This window comes from Astatotilapia calliptera, chromosome 14 (genome assembly GCF_964374335.1).
Source record: "Astatotilapia calliptera chromosome 14, fAstCal68.1, whole genome shotgun sequence".
NCBI lineage: Eukaryota > Metazoa > Chordata > Actinopteri > Cichliformes > Cichlidae > Astatotilapia > Astatotilapia calliptera.
The window spans coordinates 9369122-9391876 of record NC_137435.1 but is presented as its reverse complement, the minus strand read 5'-3'; the positions used below and the strand labels follow the sequence as shown (position 1 = coordinate 9391876).

Below are 22755 nucleotides of genomic sequence, written 5' to 3'. Positions count from 1 at the left end.
CGTACATACACAGGGTGTTTGTGTTACGGATGTAGGTCAGACTAGGAAAAACTGGTTCATGTGATAGGTGTGTCCAGTGTGTTCACTTCAGTCCTTGAAGAAGACTAACTAGAGTATAAGAATGGCCTAACGCAGAGTCACCGATCATGTACTGAACTAACGGAACCTGTTCTGTGAAGCAACTGGAAGATCTATTTGTTTGTCAAACACAGAACAAACAAAGAAGTTGTCACACAACATTTAACGCACACTTTTCAGCATTCTCGTAGGGATTCACGATCATTTAAGGAATTAGTTTCTATCTAATTATTGCTTCCAGGGGCAAGAGATGCCTGTTTAGACAAATACAGGATATTTATTCAGCGCTGCCTCATGGGCATACAGTAGGCAGGGATGCTGTGGCTGTCAGAGCAGCCTCTCTATCCCCTCCCGCCCTCTTTAGTTATAACTTTGCCCCTCTCTTCTCAGCCTCCTGCCTTTTTTGCTGAATGAAGGAGGAGCTGTCTAAGTAATTCAACACCTGCCCAATTCATGAATGTTACTGTAAGTTGCTGAACTGCCCTGACAAGTACTGTAGTTGAAACACATTAGTAGACTGAAGCCGACAGCACTTGAAGCATCTCTGCGCGGCAGAAAATTAGTGTCCAGCAAGGACGAAGAACTACGTTACTAACGAGGGAAAGGGAGGAGAAGAAATTAAAAATTGTTCTACAAAAAGAGTGGAAAACCTGGCATTCCTTCAAATGACTCTTTTAGAAGAATGAAAGAAGTAGTGTTGGGCTTCCTGCCATCCAACATGTCTTTAGGAGAGAGTGTCGTGAGAGAAATGGCCAAAAGTGAGACAGATTGCTCTGAGGGACTGGATGAGATTGCTCTGGGGCGCATTGCCAGCTTACCTTTGGATCCATTCCCACCCAAGGACTTCAGGGGGAAGTTTAAAAAGATGCGTCATAGGAAGAGGCCAACTATTCTTGAAAGTAGGTGCTGCTTTGACACAGTGAAGTTGTAGTGATTTCCTCAGTAATCTGTGTAAAATGTGGTTTTGGAAATATCTGGTGAGCAACCAATACCAGTGTTTCAGCCACTCATGCCCCCACTTTGTGAAATTCCTCACCTCCTCGTTGTATTTCTCATAGTTACACAGGAATCCAGTGACTTGTTTGTAATGGACTTAGAGCGTGTACATCACATAATTTTTTATATTATGTAGGATGATGAATTAGCTGACCTTTTCAGTTTTTATGGATCTTATTTCTTAAGTAAATTAATCAACAGAGAAACAAGATGACTTCAAATAAACGGGACATTAAAGAATGTTTGAGAGAGACAAAAGAAGATGAAGAAGCTAGGGGCACCGGGTGCACTGAGCGAGTGTGGGAGGCAGTAAAGGGTTTGAAGTTGATAACCATAAAAATGGCTGAACTAGACAGACATATTTCACATTCCTCACCTTCATCAGAGCTTGATAATGCCTATAATAAGTGCTTAATGTGTTAAAGGCTGTGCCCACTTAAAGCCTAAAGAAGGAAAGATGCTTACATTGGGGGTTTTTTATAACCAGCAATACTTTTCTTATTTATTCATCCTCTGTTTGGGTGTTTTGTTAGTGAACATGATTTGTGGAGAAGTTGCCACTGAAAATGATAAAACTATAACTGGCATTTACAAGATTATTCTCAGGCAGCTTTCCTTCTTGAGAAGTCTCGCTGATTCTAGCCAGTGTGCCAGCAAACTGCCACTGCTTTATATCTACGTTTGGCATCAGTTGCCCCTAGTTATCCAGACACATTGTTATGCCACAAACAGGGTAAAGAAAGTTTCTTCAAAGTAACACAAGGTCTTTTCATGATAAACATGTTTGGCTGATGCAATGCAATGCAATGCAATGCAATAACATAACATAACATAACATAACATAACATAACATATTTTTTCCAATTTTTGTTAATTCAGATATCTAATGAATCACGTTGTAGCAATTACGCATGTAGATATGGTTAAGAGTATCAAACTGAGCATCAGGACAGGGAAGAACTGTGACTGTGACATGTTTTCAGAGTGTTTCAGAAACAGATGAACTACTGGGATTTTCCAGTACAGCCAACTCTAGGGTTTCGGAGAGTGATTCAAAAAAGTGAAAATATCCAGGGTGCGGCAGTTGTCTGGGTGAGATTATCTTGTTGATGTCAGAAGTTGGAGGAGAATGACCAGACCGCTTCAAACTGATAGGAAAACAACAGTAACAGTAGTTTTCTCAGCACACTGATCACTGCTTAGACACCACAGTCTACCTGAGTGCTGTTGTTGATCGTGGCCATTCCTTTATGTCCACAGTGTGCCCATCTTCCAGCAGGATAATGTGCCACATCATAAAGCTCAAATCATGTCCAACTAATTTCTTGATAACAACGAGTTCACTGTCCTCCACAGTCACCAAATCTCAATTCAATAGAGCACTTGTGGAAACTGGTGAAAGAGGTGATCCACTTCATTAACTTGCAGCTGATAAATCTGCATCAACTACTTGCTGACACAAATGCACTTCATTGAATAAACAGTGTTTTTTGTATTGATATATATATATATTTAAACTACTGTAGGACCCTAAAAGGTTTTAAGGTAACCCCGAAATGTGTAACACAGGCCTGAAAGTGGTTGGTATTTCCCACGTTTCCTTTCTTTCGTTTCTTTCTTTCTCCATCATTCTTCCTTTACTTTGACTTCTCAGTGTTCCGCAGCCTTGCTAAAAAATGATGGAATTGAATAAGTCTTTGCATTTCAAAGATTCCAGTCAAGCTGACCAGCTAAATATGTTTTAAAAACTCTTCTTAAGAAATTATGCTTTTTAAAAATCAGAATTGGCAGGAATTGACCATGTATAGTCAAGTCTGATTAGAGAACATAATGAATTCTCCTGTTAAAAATAGTGCTCGGCTTAAATAGTTACTTGTTGAATTGAATTGAGGAGATGTTTGCTGAGAGGGCCATGATACAAGCAACATGTGAGTATTTACCTATTAACAAATTATTTAGATGAACTTATCTAAAAGCTTGTAAACTTCAGTTTAGTTTAAACATTTGATATTTAATGTTTTGACATTACTGTCTTAAAAAAGACCAACTGTAAATAAAAGAAGTCAGAAAAACCCTTCCCCTTGTAATATAGATACCATAGATTATTGCTTTATGACTCTTTTGTAACTATAAACAAGTGTGTAAGGAGATTTAACAACCCTCATAAATGAAGTCAACAGCATCTTTTCACTCACTTGTTTATTTATGTCATGACATAAAACTGCTGCGGGAGGGATTGATTGTAGAGTAACACAATGTGTGGAACGCTTCAGTACACCAAGCAGGAATGTCCTGCTTGGTGTATTCAGTATACCCAACTACTGGGTTGGGTATATCCAGGACACCTGAGCCTCTGAAATGTGTGTTTACCAAACACTGCCACGGCCAGTGGTGGCTTCTCCATCACAGAGTGTATTACGTAATCAAGTGCAAGTGGCTGCCGCTTGATGGATAGGCAGAATTCTGATAGGATTATCCTGAGAGCACTGAGCGGGAGTGAGAGGGGGTAGATTGGAGGATGTCTTTATAGTCCATATGGTCAGGCAACTTGCTTGTGCTTTCCACATGCCAGAATAATGTAAATATTGGATGAAAAAAAGGAGCATTGTATTATAGTTTTACTTTGGTAAAATGATTTGTAGACATCTATACAAAAAAAAATCAAAAAATTGCAATTTTTTTTTATAATGCTCTTTCTTTTTGTATATTAATTGTCTTGATATTGGGGGAAAAATTCCTTTGCTCCACTGTTTTCAGCTCTGATGTATAAAAAAAATTATATATAAATTAAAATTAATTTAATATATTTTCAGTAATGCTGTTAACAGTAAACATTAGTCCATTGCATGATTTTAAATATAGTTGCAATAGTGCTGAAAGAATCTGTGAGATGCAACACTGGACTGTGTGAACATTGGACACATTCCAATGTATTCATTTTTGCATTTTCTGCAAAAGAGAAGTTTTACACTATGCGGCTGACAATTCTTTTTTGGGAGAGTCGGCCCCTCTTCCCATATTTATTTTCTACATTCAGTTGATTTTATTGGCTGGCTGATCACTTACAGTTAGAACAGTTAGAGTCATTTTCTTTTCGCTCAGCCAGATGTAATGTGTCATACTTCCTGATTTCTCATCTCCTCTGTCAGTGGTCGTGACCTGACAGATTCTCTCAGTCATCCTGAAAGACGCACATGCCCAGTTCTCTCATCATTATCAGGCCTTGCACGCAGACAAACAGTAGTTATTATTAACTGCTCTCCCCTAAGAGGATTGCTTCCTGCACTCTCAGCCTCCACGCAGTTATTTAAAGGGAGCTTGCACTGCCGCCCACTGCCTGCCACAGCTTTAGAGAGGGAGAGAGAAAGAGTAGAGGGAGGGAGAGAGAGGGCTGATAGCCAAGGACAGGACACAAGAGAAGGGGTATAGCAGTGCTAGTGTGTTTTCTCAGGGTCTTGTCAGCACAGCATTGTGTGCGTCACAGAGAGGTGACAGCAGGCAATACCTGCTGGTCCCAACCTAACTGCTGCTGTTGCTGCTACTGGAGGGAAACCACAAGTAGAAAAGGGGGTAGGAAGCTACAGCCATGACAAGCCAGCAGGACTCGGGCTTCTTTGAAATCAGCATCAAGTCTTTGCTGAAGTCATGGAGTGGAAGTGAGTACCAGTTTGTTGTTATTGTAGTGTTCACCTGGCAGAGCTGAATGACTGTTAGTAACCTGACTTTATAGCTCTATGCTGCTTCTTGGTGCAAATTAAGATCAGCGAAATGTGATAGTTCTGTATGCCAGAAGCTGCAAATTTAATGTACTTGTAGTAACAGCACACCACAGTTAAAACAGCCTTTTAGTTGTCTCTTAGCAACAGCCAGATACATAAGTTCCTCAAGGATGACTAGCTAAGTCATTATACAATAGCTTATGTTACAAGTTTTGCGGATGGTGATTCTGCATCTGATTATATTTAAATTGTGGGCATATTTCACTTATAAACAGAGCCAGAATAGCTCTTATTAAGTGCAAGGACACAGTAATAGGATTACTGGAGGTTCAGCTTGGTTGCATCTTCTGTCCAAAGCTCACAGCTTCATTGCCTTCTAGTGAAACCATCAGAGTGAGATGAAATGCCTTCATGCTTCAGATCATGGTGCTATTCTGTTTTATGTGAGGTGTGAGAGGTGGCCTACAGAATGGATGCAAAACGAATGAAAAAGCCAAACGCAGGCATTAAACCTAGCTTCTTAGCAGTTTATTCATGTGTGCTATATCTGTATATCGCCACACTAAATTGATTAATACCTAAAGTGCTAAATGTTTACAAGCTAGTTGCATGTCTCAAGCAGACTGCATTAGGAGCTTAATCTGAATGCAAAGAGAAACCATCGAACAAGCTGCCCCTTTCCACACACTAAACATTGAGCCATCTCCTGATGATGTTGCATAATCCCCACACTGGGTCACTTTGCTAAAGTGATAAAGGCACAGGCAGTCATTGTACTGTATCAGCATTTAACATTTTCATTAAATTTGTGCTCTTCCCTAATCTCATCTCTCTGCTTCCATTCTCACAAGCTGTTATGTAATGTATCACAAGATGGCAACAGATATAGTGTTGCTAATAAAAGTTCTTTTTTCCTTCATGAGATGTGAGACACAGTGCCTGCTAATATGTGACTTGATGAACTATATGTATTTATATATATATATATATATTTATTTATTTATCTATTTTAGTTTAATATAGAAAATAATAGCTTCCAAATTGGTGTAGCATGTGTGTGTGTCTGTGTGTGAGCACAGGGTTAATAATCACAAACATTTTTGGATACCCGGTTTGATAAGTTAGTTTGTCCAGCACTAATAAAACAGTAACAAACAGCAGGACAGAACTGCCATTGTGGAGCAGCTGCATCAGGTTTGTTGTTCAATGTGACTGAAGGCCAGTCCTCCATCAGCCAATCAGAGCAGGAGATGAGCTGTGGGGATCTGGGTAGAGCGGTGCGGTCCAAACATGTTTAGTTACAATTTATTTTCTGACATTTTTAAAAGCTACTATTCAGTTTCTTCTCACATTTTGAATTAAGTTCTTTATTCATTCTTCTTTAATGTTTAGCTTTGTGTAGCAGTATACAGTACAACAAGAGCTCTATTTTTGAGAAGCTGAAAGTAGTATTTTAATAGGAGCTAAAATTGTTCTATGTGCACTTTAAACAGACAGATGTGGGCTTTTTGACCAGGGCTTATATAATTGGCCTGAAATGCTCTCTCACAGCAGGCAGTAGTTTCCTGCATGATGTCAGCTGGCTCAAACAGGGCCAATGGTCAATAATTTGCAACCATCATTTTAAGCTGCTTTTCACAGAGGTTCGTAATCACTCTCACTCTCACTTTTTGAAAGACTAAAGCTGTGAACTAGTGAAAATATTAGCATAATAATGTTGTCTTTCTGTTTCTTCAAGTCCAGAGAGGTTTTAATTATTTATTGGAGAAATGTCACATTTTGTGGAGGTGTCTGTGGAATATTTTAACAATTTGGGTTGTAAATGAAATGCTCTGTCACTTTATGGCCTACTCTATGCAGCAATTTGTTACAGTATTATAAACACTTCCTTTTAGTCGAGTAACTAAGGATGTTGTCCCTTTTTTCCCAGCCTGGAAGAATAGTATAGTGTGTACATTTGGAAACTTCCTTTTCTTACTGCTATCTCTTAAAATGCAATGTCAGCTTTAGAGAAGTTGAACAAAGTTTCCCAGAGGTCTATATTGACACTGGAATTTTTGGTCCAGTTTAAGAGGTCAGTGGTATCTAAATATCCAGCCACTCTGTTCACAAACTGCCGCTTAAAGACATTGTTTACTCAGTAGGGATGTCTCTGTGGACTGCATGTTTGTGTGTGTGTGTGTGTGTGTGTGTGTGTGTGTGTGTGTGTGTGTGTGTGTGTGTGTGTGTGTGTGTGTGTGTGTGTGTGTGTGTGTGTGCAAGAGAGACACTTGTCAGCCTGTTTGCATTGTCCTCCAGGGAGTACCACCATGCCCAGGGTGTTTCCAGCATGGCGATGATGTAATGCACGCTGTGCCTGAGCTCCTTGTTTGCAGGGTCACATGTCATGTCTCAGACTTCGTACAGTGCCAGAGCAACAGACACAGGCTTGATATGCACACTGGTTCCTATTTACAGCTCGTCTCTGGTTTAATATTTTGTCAAGGGAAAATGTAGATATTGCTTTATAAATCTGGGGTGTTAAATCACCGAGTGTCTGTTGCTGGAACGTTGCCTAAAATCTTTGCCTTAATGACTTTAGTTCTTCTTTAAGAAGTTGTCAGACTTTAAGGGAAGTGCAGTGAAACAGTCACTGTGGTCAAGAATGGTGTTTACACTCTGGTTGTCTGTACCTCGTGGTTTTGCATCACCGATAGGGGGTGGGGGGAGTGCTCTGTCAGTATAGTGTTTACTCCTGGATAAATATAGTCACCAGTCTATGCCACCATAGCATGCTGGACCTCATCGCTGTCCTGTGCCTCAGCTAAAAATTCCCGCCTGACCTTCACTGTTGGAAGGCACCGGGTGGTCACAAGGCTGGAGGAAGCCATAGCAGAAGCCGCTGTCAGAGAGAAAGAGAGAGAGCGAGATCTAGAGATTGTGTGGTCTCCCGTACCAAACACTACTCCCACTTTTTAAAACACACCCGCTGTTGGCTCTGTGCACCATGGAAACTATAACCAGAAGGACAGAGCCAGCTGACACACAAGACATGGAAGTTGGTGGATTTTACTAGCGAGCGTTTGTCTTAAATCAGGACAACCCTGGATACCATATCCTCCTTTCCCACTATGGACGGGACAGCTGTGTGCTGGAGCAAGGCCAGCGTCATTAGCTTCATCAAGGGTCTGGGTAGGTGCTGCATGGATTGCCACGAATGAGGGAAGCATGTTCTGAAAGCCATAAAAGGTTGTTACACATGCTGGGCATTCCTTGAGAGATTGCCGAATGCTCCATGTCCTGAAAAGACCTGGAGAAGAAAACTTGTGTACTTGTACCAGCTTCTCCAACTTCTCTTATGCAATTTGTCAGTGTTGCATAATTTGTGGTGCCTCATAAAATGCTCATTGTGTGTTTGCTCATCTCCTCTCATTATGTTGCATGCAGCTTGTACAGATGTGTAAAATCTAAGCTGCGATTCAGTTTTTGGCAATTTATTTAAAGTTAGTTGTAAAGAGGTAATAGCTTTTAGTAAAGCAGTAACAGCACAATTTGTAGTCGCTGATGAACCTATCAAACTTTGTATGAACGTCTTAAACCTTCCTGTTTTGGCTCTCTCATGTGGCATACAACAAATGAAATCCTTAAATTATATTGTTAATTGTCTTTTATCTTGTCACAACCTTACTAGACTAATATATTAAATTTCAAGACTTACATGCAGCCAAATAGTAGACGTAATAATTCTACATCTCCAGCAAAAGAAAAGGTCAAAGCCTTCAATTGTACATTAAAAATATATGAGTACTCTCAATTAAAACATTTTTCAGGTTTTTATGGTTTGGTGAGGTCATTTAAAGAAATATTTGTCAAGCAGCACTGGCCTCTCAAGGAAATCTCTCCATATGACTGTGTCGCTTTGGATAAATATGCAGCACAAAGTGAGTGAAAATAAAACTAAAAAGGAAAAATGTGATTTGTGATTTTGACAGATGAACAGTTTGGGTTGACCTTTACTGTTGCTGATTTCTGTCCAGACGTATTTATTACATGCGCATGCACATGTTTACGAAAATATGGTTCTCACTGTAAGGCACTAGCTCTGTTCTGTCCTTTGACTATTATACACCAAACCCAGGCAGTTTGTGAGGCTGAGGCCTGGTTAGAAATTGCAGAGTTATCGCTGAAGGAAAATGTCACGCTTCTAATAAGATGTTTGTATGCATGTCTTTACTGTATGTAGCAGGTTTGTGTCTGGAGGCACAAGAGTTCAACACAGAGGTTAAATTATTAACTCGTGGGTTTTTTCATGGGTTTAAGTGGCCCGAGGCAAGCCATTCGTTATTAAAGGTGGGCCATATCATAACACTGAGTGAAGGATGATCACACGCACAAGGTTTTTGTTTCCCTCAAAGGACAGTGACGACTTTAGTACAAAACCAAAACACCAGCTGCAGGCCATGGTGTTTTATTTCCATATGTGCTCTGCTCACTGTAGCAGGAGGAAAGAAACAGCAGACTCAGGGCAAGACGGTGCCCTTTGGACAGTCTTACTGAGGAATGCTCAACATGTTGGGAACTTTTTGTCCATGTTTGGAAACTTCTCAGCAATACCCTGTTCGGTGAACTCTTTTTCTCTAGTGGCTGATCCTGTCCCACTCATTGTGCTCGATTTGGCAATGTTTTACTTAATGAAACTGTTTCCCATCTTGTGGTTTTTGTTTCTCCTCCGCAGCCTCGCCCGTGGGGAACGGATACAGTAAACCTCCCATCCCTCCACTCTGCTGTCCTCAGGGAGAGAAGGGTCCCCCTGCCATGATGCCCATCACCATTGACCCAGAGAGCAAGCCAGGCGAGTACGTCCTCAAGAGCCTGTTTGCCAACTTCACCACCATGTCTGAGCGCAAGATCCGAATAATCATGGCTGAACCGCTGGTGAGTGGGAAGAGGGTTACTGCTCTTTGTGTCCTGTAGTGATTAGTTGACATTCTGTTTATCTTATGGCTATAAGATAATAATGTGAAACTAAAAATGTAGCATTAAAGAGTGTTATATTAGTTAAATATAAACAAAAAGTAAAAAGTTTAGAGTAAAAAATTAACCCTTAGATTTTTTTTCTTGTTTACTATCCTGTTAATCATCTCCTGAGCCCTGGTGGGTGTTCTGACCCCAGATTATAAATCTCTATAACAGAAAGATGCTGGAAAGACAGGCCTGTGTCCTTTTTTGTTGACTGTAATGAATTACAAGTGGTGAAGGATGCTTTACTTCTAAGAAAATAATGTTTTAGTAATAATTTAAAAACACACAGTCCGGGTACTCAGAAGCACAGAAGCGTCTAATGAACTGAAGAAATTTCAAATCAAATGATATTAGGAGAAATATATTATCTATTTAACTATTTAAAATATATAATAATTAAGTAAGAATTTTGCTAAATGAGTAATGCTTGAGATGATTGTCCCTTATCGAAAGAGTTATAGCTTTTGTTTGACTTTTGTTCTGTCAGTCAGACAGATAACATGAAGTCACTTTTGTGTCTCAAAAATATGATGGAATTTTTGCACTACTATCTTATAGTCACATTAGGAAAACAATGGTTGTGGCATGACCAATATTAATGTCATTATGTGCAATGAATTTGCAACTTCGCTGCCTTTGAAATGGTTTCTTAGAAGACAGGGACCAGATGTGCAACAGTTATCAGCAAACTGCAATTCTCAAAGCATCTTTGTGTGTCAGTGAAGTGCCAATAAGATGGAGTTTTGCTATCAGTTTACAACTCAGTTCTGTCAAATTGGAAATTTCATGCCGTCAGTTTGTGGTCATAAGGTGATTAACTGTGATAAATCGATTAAAAGTGAAAATCTGCTGCCATCTGTATACAAAGAAATTCACGTGAAGTACTTCCATTCAGAGTCCAGACAGAGCCTCGTAGAACTGAAGCAGAAATTCAAATATTTCCCCACAAATACAGCCAGGACAGATTTAACTGTCTAGGTGCTTGGCACCCTGCTTTTTATGTAAGAATGTAACCAGAATGCAGTCATCTGGCAACCAGCTGAGTCCCCGATTGCAAAGACAAGTCGCAGTCATCTTCAGACTGACTTAGATCTATTGCAACATGCAAAATTAGTTAGCAATTATTGACAAACCTTTGTCAACCTGTCTGATTGCAGTGATTCCAAGTCAGACCACGATTATTTGGAAGAAGACTGCCCTCCACCACGTGACCTGTGCCATTACCTTCCAATCAAAAGTAGCTCACTTTGCATGTACACCCCCCGCTGATCAGTAGTTAGTCTCTGCAGATACGTGCAATCAATGTCCAACAGCAAAAAATGTACTTTCACTGAAGTAAAGCGAGTCCTCTTCCGAGGCTTTTATCTAGAGTTAATATTTTCATGTTTTCACAGGAAAGTACATGTCGTCTCTATACTAATTATGTTTCTCTTCCAATATGTATTCATTTATCATTCATTTTAACCATAAAATTAATATTTAATCAATAGAAACCCACCATAAACTCATTTCTAGCTGTTCTGACTTTGTCTTTATGTTGCAATTAAATATTTCTGGAAAACTAGATGAATGCACAAGCTGGCAATAAAATCTCCAGGAGACTTTTAGTCCAGTGGAGGATGGAGCTGATCCTTTCAGGCCAAAAACAGCTCACAGAAATAATTCTGTGGACAGAAAGTCAGACTGGTGTATCAGTATCTTATAAGTGTTACCGCCATTTGATGATCATCATCATACATTTTGCTTTACATACTGTTATTTAATTATTTGAAACACATAGCTACTCTTCCATGTGATTTTTAGTAGGTCTGATAAATTGTGAGTTTACTTGTTGCCTTGAATCAGTGAAGCTGCTGTGGACATTCTGTCTCCAGTTTTAGGTGCTGTGATTTACAAAAAACTGTTAGTCACCCGCTTCGGCTTGCAGTGAAGTGTTAATTACCATAGGGGAAGAGTGTAGCCCCTTGTTTCATTCTGTTACCCTCCAGAGGACTGCAGGGAGGATGTGTCTCTCTTGGTTTTTCCTCTCAGTGGAGACCTGGCTGAGTAATTTGTTTTAGTCTCTTCTTGTAGTTTTCCCACTGTTGTTGTGAGTTCATTTATCAGAATCCATCATGGACATTGATCTGTAGTCAACATTTGTTAGGGTAAAGCACAAAAAGACACAGGTTACAAAATACATGTATCAATGAAAAAAATGCTTTAAACCTATGAGGAATCAGGCTGGACCAAATGGCAGTAAAATCTTTAAAAGCCATGCCGAGCTAGAAGCATTGACTTTTCTGTCATTCCAGCACAGATGGGCGTCTCAGATTCAAGCATTTGTCTAAAAACTAAAAGGTTCATCAAACCTTGGAGCTTAGCTGGTGTTCCAGCTGTGTGTGTGAGAGAGAGAGAGAGAGAGAGAGAGCATTATGGCCCACGCAATGTCACTGTGACACAGATCACACAGTTAGCTTTTTTGGATTAATCAGCAACTGAAGTGCTGTGATGTGCTGCCTGGCTGATGACATGGCAATAGGGAGTTTTTGGAAAAGCAGGGTTGCAAAAAGGAAGAGAAAGAAGACATTTTTAATTGCACAAGAATAAACAATAGATGTAGAATGATGCTACTGTCTGTTTTACGTAAATTTGCCCTTAAATCAGGCTTGCGTTGTGTGATGGAGCTTCACCTAAAATGTTGTCTTATCTTTCCAAAAATTGTACAATGCTAACAATTTCGTTGCCGTTTTCCCAAATGTTTTAAGTAGATATTTGTGTGCGGTATATATGAAGTGAAGTGAGTTTCAGAGAGTTAAACCATCTGTGTTAACAGCTTATGTTTTTTAAGCCTTTTCATAAAAAGGATGGCTGGTTATGACCTGATGGCTAGAGAGTCAAGAAGTCATCGACGGGCCTGTCACTTTGCCAGGAGATGGGTGCACTGAGAATTAAACCCTTTTGAAGGCTTTTATCTTAGATGATGGAAGACTGTAATAATAAGAACTGTCATAAATGTCCCATCTCTAATATTGTAAGTGACCCTGCCTGCTCCTAGCCAGGCAACAGACTGATTGATGGCCCTCTCATTAGCTGGGCTGTGATCAGTCCCAGTTCATACTCCTTAGTCATCAGATTTGGAGTTATACTCTTTAAATCACACTACAAAGAACTTTTTTTGTCTGTATTATTGCAAAAATAAAGTTTTAAAATGACTATTTTTTCTGCCTTTTTAGGAAAAGCCATTAACAAAGTCACTACAGCGGGGAGAAGATCCTCAGTTTGACCAAGTAAGTGCATAGAAATACAGGGACCTAGGACCAAATGCTCACTAGATAAACTATTTGTTTTACCTGTAATATAACCATATTAGATTATATTTTTATTCTATACAAAATCCAACACCAACACAGAGGTAACTGTGTTTCCTCTCCCAATTGGAAAATAAGCACGTCATAGATACTGCTCTAGTATGATGCACTTCAGCTTGAAAAAGTTGATGGTTGAAAGCCCAGCTCACATCCCAAAAGGTCTTTCAGATCTAGTCATGGGCAGGAGTGTTTACCTTGACAGCTGGCACTGCCTCAGCACTAGGTGTATCGAGCAGGTCTGTGGCTTTTCAGAGAAGGCCCTTTCACAGCCACAGAGGTGTGTCTGTGCTGCTGCGCGAGGCCATTCAGCAGCCACACAGAGCCAGGATTCTTCTCCAGCCGTGTGCTGAATGAAGGGCTCACTGTGTTCCCCAGTCCCACCAGACTCTCCTCCCTTCCTGTGTGCCCGGCCTGTTCCTTCCTTTCGCTCACCCACCCCCAAGACTGAGGGAGGCAGCCCCATGGGCGCTCTGTATTTCTGCGTACTGTATCCCCAATAAGAACCAGTTCACTATTCAAACTCGGTGCCTTTTCTTAGTGTTGCTTTTACTTTACTTAAACCCATGTTGCCCATTTATTGTTAAAATGTTTAAAAAATGCTTGAGACATGATGAAATGCAAATTAATGCTTGTTTGTTATTGGAATTGATGTTGAAATTGCTGCTCAAATAAACAAAGGAAATACTGATGGCTATCTTTCACTTTGGTATGTGGACCGCTAAACCCAAATGCTCATTTGCGCTATGTATGTCTTGCTCTCCTAGTTGATAAGCTCCATGAGCTCTTTGGCTGAATACAGTCTCCCTTCCATCCTCCGCACTTTGTTTGACTGGTACAAACGACAAAATGGATTAGAAGAGGAGTTGCACGAGTACCGCCCAAGAGCCAACACCAAGTCCAAAAAGTGAGAACAATTACATTGATTTCTGCACGCAAGCATGAGTCACTTGTAGACAAAAGAATGGTGAGGCTCAGGTGTGCTTTATGATTATAGCAAACATGTTTTCTCTCTAACAGTGACGAGCAACAGAGAGATTATCTACTTGAAAGGCGGGATTTGGCCATTGATTTCATCTTCTCTCTTGTACTTATAGAAGTTTTGAAACAGGTAAAGTGACTAAACTCTGTACTACACAAAATCTACTTAGCTTATCCTATAATTTCATCAGGTTCCCTGATTTATTGCTGCTGACAAAATAAACTTAATTTGGCAGACATCTTGAGATGATCATGTTTTCTATTGATTCTTAATCAGATGCCGCTCTACCCGACCCTTGACAGTTTGGTGAATGAAGTCATTAACTTAGCCTTTAAGCACTTTAGATACAAAGAGGGGTAAGATCTCATCTGTCCTTACAAAGTTTACTTTTCATTCAGTCTCTCTAAAATGTGCTGTTTTTGGTATAATGCATTGTTTTCCTGCAGGTATCATGGTCCGAACACTGGCAACATGCACACTGTAGCAGACCTCTATGCTGAAGTCATAGGAGTATTAGCCCAGTCCAAGTAAGGCACAAAAACAGAACAGTGATAATAATTCAGTACTATTGGCTGTGTTTTAACTTTTTTTCACTGTATGATAAATTACTACCCTCTCCTCTGTTGCTGTCATGCCACATCACATTGGTGTGTTACTGTTCCTAATGCCTTCTTGCAAAACATTCCCTGGTTTAAGAGACTGGAACGTACTGTAGGGATGACATACTTCTGGAGCGATCCCCTTCACCCCAAACTAGGACTGGAAATGAATGTCTCTGTTTATTTTGAAGTTTTGAGATCACCGAAGAAAGGAATAAGCCCTTAAAATAGAGATATTGCCGATGGGCATGCCACATAACCTTTTCTAAAGGACACTTATATGACATATTAGTGAGATATTTACTTTTCTAAAGATCAGGCAAAGGAAGAGGTAATGAATTTGGCTGTAAACTAAAATGAATCGTCTTCAGAAAGGTTGATGCAGTCTCTTTTTTTTTTAAAGGGTTGCTGATTTTGACTGTCGAAATAATACAGCATTTCTTCTCCCAGCTGTATTCACTTTCTTTCAAGTGCAGCTCTAGCCAACAGGGAAGAGGTTAAGAAATGCTCATATGAGCTCCCATGATGAATTATCGTCTAAATTTAGACCAGCTGAAGAATCTCATCTCTGGTTCAATTTGGGCAAAGGATCAGGTGCTAGATGAGGAGTTCATCTGGGGGCACAGACTCACAGTCTGCATATAGAGGGTGAGATGAGGGGCTGATATTTTGGGAGGTGTGCACGCTGAATATTATCACTGTATTCTTTCTGAGTCACAACTCTGCTTCTTTATGGAAGTGCTGACTTGGGATTTGTCTGACTGAGCTGTGCAAGCATGTCTTAATATAGAGCCTCATTTAGCTATTTTTATTCTCAGGTTTCCTGCTGTGAAGAAGAAGTTTATGACTGAGCTAAAGGAGCTGCGGCAAAAAGAGCACAATCCTTATGTGGTCCAGAGTACCATTAGCCTCATCATGGGGGTCAAGTTCTTCCGAATTAAGATGTATCCCGTTGAGGATTTTGAAGCCTCTTTTCAGTTTATGCAGGTATAATAGCTTTAGTAACTGAATAATATTTCTGCCTCAATACATTATAAACTGAATATATATGAATATTGTACTTCTTCTGTACTCATCCTCTGCCGTATTAAACTCTTCTATACTAATGTTTCTGTTGGGTAGAAACTATGAATTAAATTCTGAGAACTGTTAAGATTTGATGTTTTATTTTAACTGTGCTTCCCATTGGCTTTTTCATGCAGCTTACACTATTTTTTCTCTTTCACAGGAGTGTGCCCAGTATTTCCTGGAAGTCAAAGACAAGGACATTAAGCATGCTTTAGCTGGCCTCTTTGTTGAGATTCTGGTTCCCGTGGCAGCAGTAAGTTTCTTCCTCATCTGATTCTTGTGTGCAATACCCAGTTGTTATGTGTATTTCATTGTAGCAGTGTATCTATAGTGTATAGTGAACACTGCATATCTTATGAAAGTACTATTTACAGTAAAAACCCAAATAAAGGTGATAGTTGCAAATTAGCAATAACTTTAAACACACACAAAATAGCATTAGTTTTAGGCTCTGCATTGGAAATGTTTTACACTATATATAGAAGATCACTCAGGGGGAGACGTTTTTGTCTTTTTGTGCCATACTGTGATGTGTAATCTTGTCTTAGGCTGTGAAGAACGAGGTGAACGTACCATGCCTGAGGAATTTTGTGGACAGCTTGTACGACACAACCCTGGACTTGTCCTCCAGGAAGAAGCACTCACTGGTTAGTTCAAAACAAAGTGACACTGATTGTTGGACCTGTCTCTTTTGTACATCTTCAGTTACATGCTCAGATTCCCTGGATGCCTGTGAATTTTCAAGGTCACTTTTGTGTGTGTTTTTTTTAGTTTTTTAGTGTCTACAATAGAAAACATTTATGAGGGAAGACAGGCTGCTGTTTCATAGCATTAAAAAAACACATTAAAAGCACTGCAGTATGTGTAAGCATATTTAAAGTCTCTTCTCCTCTAAGTGTCTTCAATAAAACATTTCACCATGGTAGTTCACATGGATCTGGAAAGACAACAGCCATCTACTTTCTCCTGAGGCAACGATAATGGCTGAAAGCTATATTTTATGAATGATGCACCATCAGCAAAAAACATTTTTTAAAAAAGAGGGAACCACATTATGTCTTCAAAAGGAAGCTGGTTTAAGATGCACTTATGCAAAGGTTGCTCAGAGATAATGCATTATTCCACAAATTGACAACTTAATAGGCAAGTTTGAATATAATATGCAGAAAATCCCAGTGTTTTAGTTGTAAGTCAATAACTTACAAATTAAAAAAAGAGAGAATTTGTTGTAACAAGGCTGCACTTTGTGTCTTCTGTTCAGGCATTTTACCCTTTGGTGACGTGCCTGCTGTGTGTCAGCCAGAAACAGTTCTTCCTTAACAGATGGCACATCTTCCTTAACAACTGCCTCTCAAATCTGAAGGTAATGTAACTTAGTAACTAACAGTTGTAAAACTGCATTTGTTATTTAAAGGATGCTGCGTCTCAGTCAGTCCAAATATTACAGCTTTAATTGTCAAAAATAATTGCGTGAACTACATTTTTTACTTGATATTGTGAGCAATATTACACTGATTATTTTTCTTCAAGATGGATCTATCATTGACTTCTTCGATCAACCTTATTTCATTACAGAGTAGAGACCCAAAAATGGCTCGTGTTGCACTGGAGTCCCTCTATAGACTGTTGTGGGTTTACATGATCAGAATCAAGTGTGAGAGCAACACTGCGACACAAGGGTAAAAATCCTTTACTGTTTGCATTTACATTTCTTTTCTTTTTAAGTGTCAGTAAATAACTGTTATCGTAGAAATATCCTATTTTATATTTTATTACAAAACAAATTCTGAACATGATGAAGTGGCGGATTTAGGGAAGATTAAAAAAATGTTTTTAAAAACATTTTGTGGTTTTTTTTTATATTTTTAGAACTGATTTAGACAGATTTAGGCTCAAACCAATACAAGATTTCCAGTACCAGTTGCCTGCAGGGTTATCAGCTGTTTGCAGATGTTATTACGTACAAGCTAAAGCCCACTTGAGGAATTCCAGATGGGTCCAGACAGATATTTGGGTGCTGATCAAGCCCAAAATAAACATGTCTTAAAATGATCTGTCTAATTTGTTAAATGTTTGCACAAAGTCTTTTATTAACTTGCTTTCTTTGTCTCATTTCTCAGTCGACTCAACACCATTGTAACAACACTTTTCCCCAAAGGATCCCGCAGTGTGGTACCAAGAGACATGCCCCTCAATATCTTTGTGAAAATCATCCAGTTTATCGCCCAGGTGAATACACTTGTGTGCTGTACTGTACTGTATGACTGTTAGCAGATGCCATTCGTAATAGAATAATCAGGTTATTTATAACTGATTTGTATTTTATGTTCATTTTTCTGCAGGAAAGACTGGATTATGCCATGAAAGAGATTATCTTTGACCTTCTGTGTGTTGGGAAACCTGCAAAAGCCTTTAGTCTTAATCCTGAGGTACACGTTTGTATAGCAGTCAATTTCATTTGTAAAGGTCCTGCAAGACTGGTAATGGGATGCTGGAAACTGATAACTAACAGGTGACCCTTCTGTCATGTTTAGAGAATGAATATTGGTCTGAGAGCATTCCTGGTTGTAGCCGATAAACTGCAGCAGAAGGACGGTGAGCCTCCCATGCCTAACACTGGTTGCACTTTGCCCTCTGGGAACACACTCCGAGTAAAGAAGACATATCTGAGCAAGACACTAACAGATGAAGAGGCCAAAGTCATTGGTGAGAGAGGCAGACCATGGTCACGAATTCTGAAAATGTCATGCTTCTGCATTTTAAATTATAGGAATTCAATTAAAAATATTCCAGTGAGCTAAAGTAGTTCAATAGGTTTTCCTCTCTCATGTTCCCAGGTATGTCTCAGTATTATTTTCACGTCCGAAAGGCTATTGACAACATTCTCAGACACCTGGACAAGGAGGTGGGCCGATGCATGATGATGACCAATGCTCAGATGTTGAACAAAGAGCCTGAGGACATGATCACGTAAGTTTGCACACATCCCAGCTGACTGGACTGGACTGGACTCATCATTAACTTAACGCTCTTGTTCTCAATACTTGATCAATTTACACTTTGACACAGAAAACAAGACTTTCTAACATAACTGAAATGCGACCTTTTCAGAGGTGAGAGAAAACCTAAGATCGACTTGTTCAGGACATGTGTCGCTGCCATTCCTCGCATCCTGCCTGATGGGATGTCTAAGCCAGAACTCATAGACCTCCTGTCTCGGTGAGTAACCTGATATGAAACAATACATAGAAGACCTGTCATTCATCTGCATAAAAGTTATTCTTCATTTATCATTATTTTTGTTTGGTTTATTTTGTCTTTGTCAGACTGACAATCCACATGGATGATGAGCTTCGACTCATAGCACAGAATTCCTTGCAAAGTCTGCTGCTGGATTTCTCCGACTGGCGTGATGACGTCCTGTTTGGATTTACCAACTTCCTGTTGCGTGAGGTCCAAGACACCCACCAGGGATTGTTAGATACATCCCTTAAATTACTGCTGCAGCTCCTCACTCAGTGGAAACTCACCATGGCTGCACCAGGAAAGACGTCTGACACCTCTAAAATGCACACCACTGAGGTATACACAGTTGTCTTTTACTAACTGCCCATTTTAGAAATAGAAATAAACTAGTTTAGTATTGTGATATTACTACTGGGTAATCAGCTTTTCTTTATTTTATCACAGCTGCCGCAGACCAACTCAAGTCTCAAGACGCCTTCAGAACGAGGTCCACACTCCACTGTGCTGCATGCTGTGGAGGGACTAGCGGTCGTCCTGCTCTGCTCCTGCCAGCTGAGCACCCGCAGACTCGCCATTGCTATCCTAAAAGAGATACGCAGTCTGTTCGTGACTATTGGACAGTGTGAGGTAAAACACAGAAGGAACGCTGAGGAAACATAATATAAGAAAGATATTTTATGTACAGGTTAAAAATGTATGCTTTGCCAACTATAGGATGATGATAAACCAATGATAGAGATCATGGATCAGCTCAGCCCCGGTATATTGGATAGCTTTGTCAACGCTGCAGTCTCTGACACAGTAAGTTGTTTGTACCTCCAGTTTGTGGCACCGCTCCAAAGTAAACCTCGAGATGTTTCTGTTTATTTGCTTCGTGTTTCATTTTCCTAATATTTGTCTTTCGTCACTGTGTTCATTTCACATGGCTCGACTTTCAGAGATGAGTTTTCAGGGACAACCTCAAGCTGTATGGAGAAGATGATAGGATCTGTGAACTTAAAGCTCCAGCAACACTGGCAGTATAAAAAAACCACATTTATTGGCTAACTGTAATGAAAGGACAGTCAGGCAGACCTTTCAGGATTGAGGGAATTTTTTCATCATTGGGTAGGGCAAAACTTGGTTGCACTTTTTCAGCCTAATGCTGTGGAAGTTACCACCTTCATTTTCCACTGAGCACTCTCTGTTGCCAGGGACAGTGAGTCGCCGTAAAACATGTGATCCAGTTCATTCTTGTTGGTGCCCCATTGTCAGATGTGTAAATGTATATTATTGGTTGTTTAGTATTTTTTCTACTCTTACCCAGGCGACTTGAAAATGCTGTTTGTAATATGTTTTAAGATGACCCCGATGAAAGCCACAAACCGAAGTGTTGGTGGAGCTTTAGCTTCTATCTGACTGACATAAAAATATAAAAACAAGATTTTTAACCCCATGTAAAATCTGGTTTAGCAAATAATCTTGTAAGTAAGCAGAAAACAGAAGCCAGGTTCATTAATTATCATGTAAAATTAAATAAACAGCTGAGCAACTTCTGGCCAGCTGTCATTTCAGCTATAAGCATTTTTCTGAGTATAATGAGAGTGGCATGCAACATATGCAACATAAAAAAGCTTTTCTAAATATAGTATGTATTTGTCTTGTTGTCCTAATTACTGCCTTATTCACACTGTAATAAATTAGTTTTACACATTGGTCGACAGTCAGAAAGAAGCAGTGCTTTAAGATATATTTCAGGCATGTCCCTGACCTCTGACCCTGCTCTGTCACCTGCTTGTTTGCAGGTTACCCTGCCAGCTGGTCACCACGTGGACCTGCAGTGGCTCGTGGAGTGGAATGCATTGCTTGTCAACAGTCATTATGATATTAGGAGCCCCTCACATGTGTGGATCTTTGCTCAGTCTGTCAAGGACCCCTGGGTGCTGTGCATATACAGCCTCCTCCGACAGGACAACCTTCCCAAGCACTGCCCCACAGCTCTCAGCTACGCCTGGCCTTATGCCTTCACTCGGATGCAGATGCTCATGCCCCTGGTAGACCCAAAGTAAGTGCCCTTTCAGACTACAGTGTGGTCAGGAGGGAACATGAAACACTTCTGTATTTTTATTTTCTGCACATCCCTATTTAATCTTCCCTTTTCTGTTTCTGCCCCCATATTCCAGTTCTTCATTGAGCTTAAAGTCAAAATTCCCCACTGAAAGAATGTGAGATTATAAAGGATCTAATAATATTTCCTTTTCCTTACCAGTAATCCAGTGTACGCAAAGAAGACCAGTACCTCTGGCAGTGGAGATAACTATATAACCCTATGGAGAAACTACCTGATCCTTTGCTTTGGAGTGGCCAAGCCCAGTATCATGAGCCCCGGCCATCTGAGAGCATCGACACCTGAGATCACAGCTCCTACACCCGACAGCAGTGTCAACCTCGATAACAAGGTACATGCCTCCCTGTCCTCTGGCCTTATTAATTCCCTCTGCGCTTTGTCTCTCCAGGATCAGGTGTTCATACTGAGCTTTGTTGACTTTAAAACTCAAAGCATCAAATTACAGCAGCTATTTCACATGAATAGAGCATGAAGTCAATGTGTTCTTAAGTGTACAGACACTTATATCAATGCAGCTCTAAGTAATTAGTGGTCGTGGCAGATTTTATGTGTCTGACTGAGCAGTTGGTGTTTGATGTTTCAGGTTATCGGGAGCCCATCTGTGGCTTGGCTTCTGAAGCAGTTGGTTCCACTGATGAGGGCAGAGAGCATCGAGTTGACAGAGTCATTAGTTCTGGGCTTTGGTCGCACCAATTTTCTTGTGTTCAGGTATATCAAAGATCTATATATTAGGTGCTAATCATTTACTGCTTAACTAAGCAAACAAACTTTCCTTTTTTTTCCTGTGATGCTTTTTTTGTGATTTTCTTTATGGATTAAATATTGCCACAAAACATCTTCAGTTCTGTTTTGTCTTTTTTTTTTTTAATTAACCTGTGAAAAACTGAGAGTGCAATCTAATAGTTTTTCAATAATTAAAGGTAGTGCATTTGTGTGGCTTTTAAAGTGCAGATGAGCAGAGGATTAGAGTTGAATAATACTTTGATGCCTCACATAGCTGTTTCTAAATTGTTTCCTAGAGGTCAGATTTAATAGCTTTTTTAATTGTTTTTGAAAAATGTCATTCTGCAGTTTAATTTTTGCTACTGAACTTCATTTTGTATTTTACATTTATATCACGAGTTTATGTTTTTAATGCACACAGAGAGCTTGTGGAGGAGCTGCATCCCCTTATGAAAGAGGCATTAGAGAGAAGACCTGAGGTATATATGACTCAATTAATAATATATGCAAAATATGCACAATCAGAGAGAATTTATAGCTATGTTAGACTATAATGTAGTATTTGCTAAAGAGTTCATATAGTTTAGAACATTTTATTTTTACAGACAATCTGGTTGTAAAGATGTTCTAATTATGTTTTACAGAACAAGAAGCGGCGTGAACGACGAGACCTGCTGAGACTTCAACTGCTGAGGATATTTGAGCTCCTGGCTGATGCTGGTGTCATCAGTGATAGGTTAGTGTGATAGTATCAGTTGACACTGTTAGCCCAAAAAAAGACTGAATCGCAAAAAGGTACTTAATTACAGAGACGGCTCCCCCAGTTTCATGCAAGTGAGTTTTTGATACAAATAATTGCCATTAGTGCTACAGTTTATAGGTATTTAAA

General features: G+C 39.7%; 1 protein-coding gene across 4 annotated transcripts in view; it reads left to right on the top strand.

The window, feature by feature from the left end:
- The first annotated feature begins 570 nt into the window (after positions 1-570).
- The window catches only part of frya (furry homolog a (Drosophila)), a 41498-nt gene continuing 19313 nt past the window's right edge, over positions 571-22755 (top strand). For 2 of the 4 annotated variants that reach the window (XM_080288422.1, XM_026193652.2), the window contains exons 1-25: positions 571-977; positions 9508-9707; positions 13010-13063; positions 13909-14048; positions 14162-14252; positions 14400-14479; positions 14570-14650; positions 15541-15709; positions 15951-16043; positions 16339-16437; positions 17052-17153; positions 17366-17469; positions 17911-18019; positions 18133-18219; positions 18325-18496; positions 18628-18760; positions 18902-19009; positions 19117-19372; positions 19481-19663; positions 19751-19837; positions 20821-21080; positions 21285-21474; positions 21727-21851; positions 22288-22345; positions 22511-22602. In XM_080288422.1, the coding sequence (XP_080144548.1) occupies positions 761-977; positions 9508-9707; positions 13010-13063; positions 13909-14048; positions 14162-14252; positions 14400-14479; positions 14570-14650; positions 15541-15709; positions 15951-16043; positions 16339-16437; positions 17052-17153; positions 17366-17469; positions 17911-18019; positions 18133-18219; positions 18325-18496; positions 18628-18760; positions 18902-19009; positions 19117-19372; positions 19481-19663; positions 19751-19837; positions 20821-21080; positions 21285-21474; positions 21727-21851; positions 22288-22345; positions 22511-22602 (3290 nt within the window). In that variant the 5' untranslated portion in view covers positions 571-760. Of the gene's footprint in view, positions 978-4518; positions 4731-9507; positions 9708-13009; positions 13064-13908; positions 14049-14161; positions 14253-14399; positions 14480-14569; positions 14651-15540; positions 15710-15950; positions 16044-16338; positions 16438-17051; positions 17154-17365; positions 17470-17910; positions 18020-18132; positions 18220-18324; positions 18497-18627; positions 18761-18901; positions 19010-19116; positions 19373-19480; positions 19664-19750; positions 19838-20820; positions 21081-21284; positions 21475-21726; positions 21852-22287; positions 22346-22510; positions 22603-22755 lie in introns of those variants that run through there. The other 2 variants (XM_026193658.2, XM_026193656.2) reach the window with 1 other exon arrangement.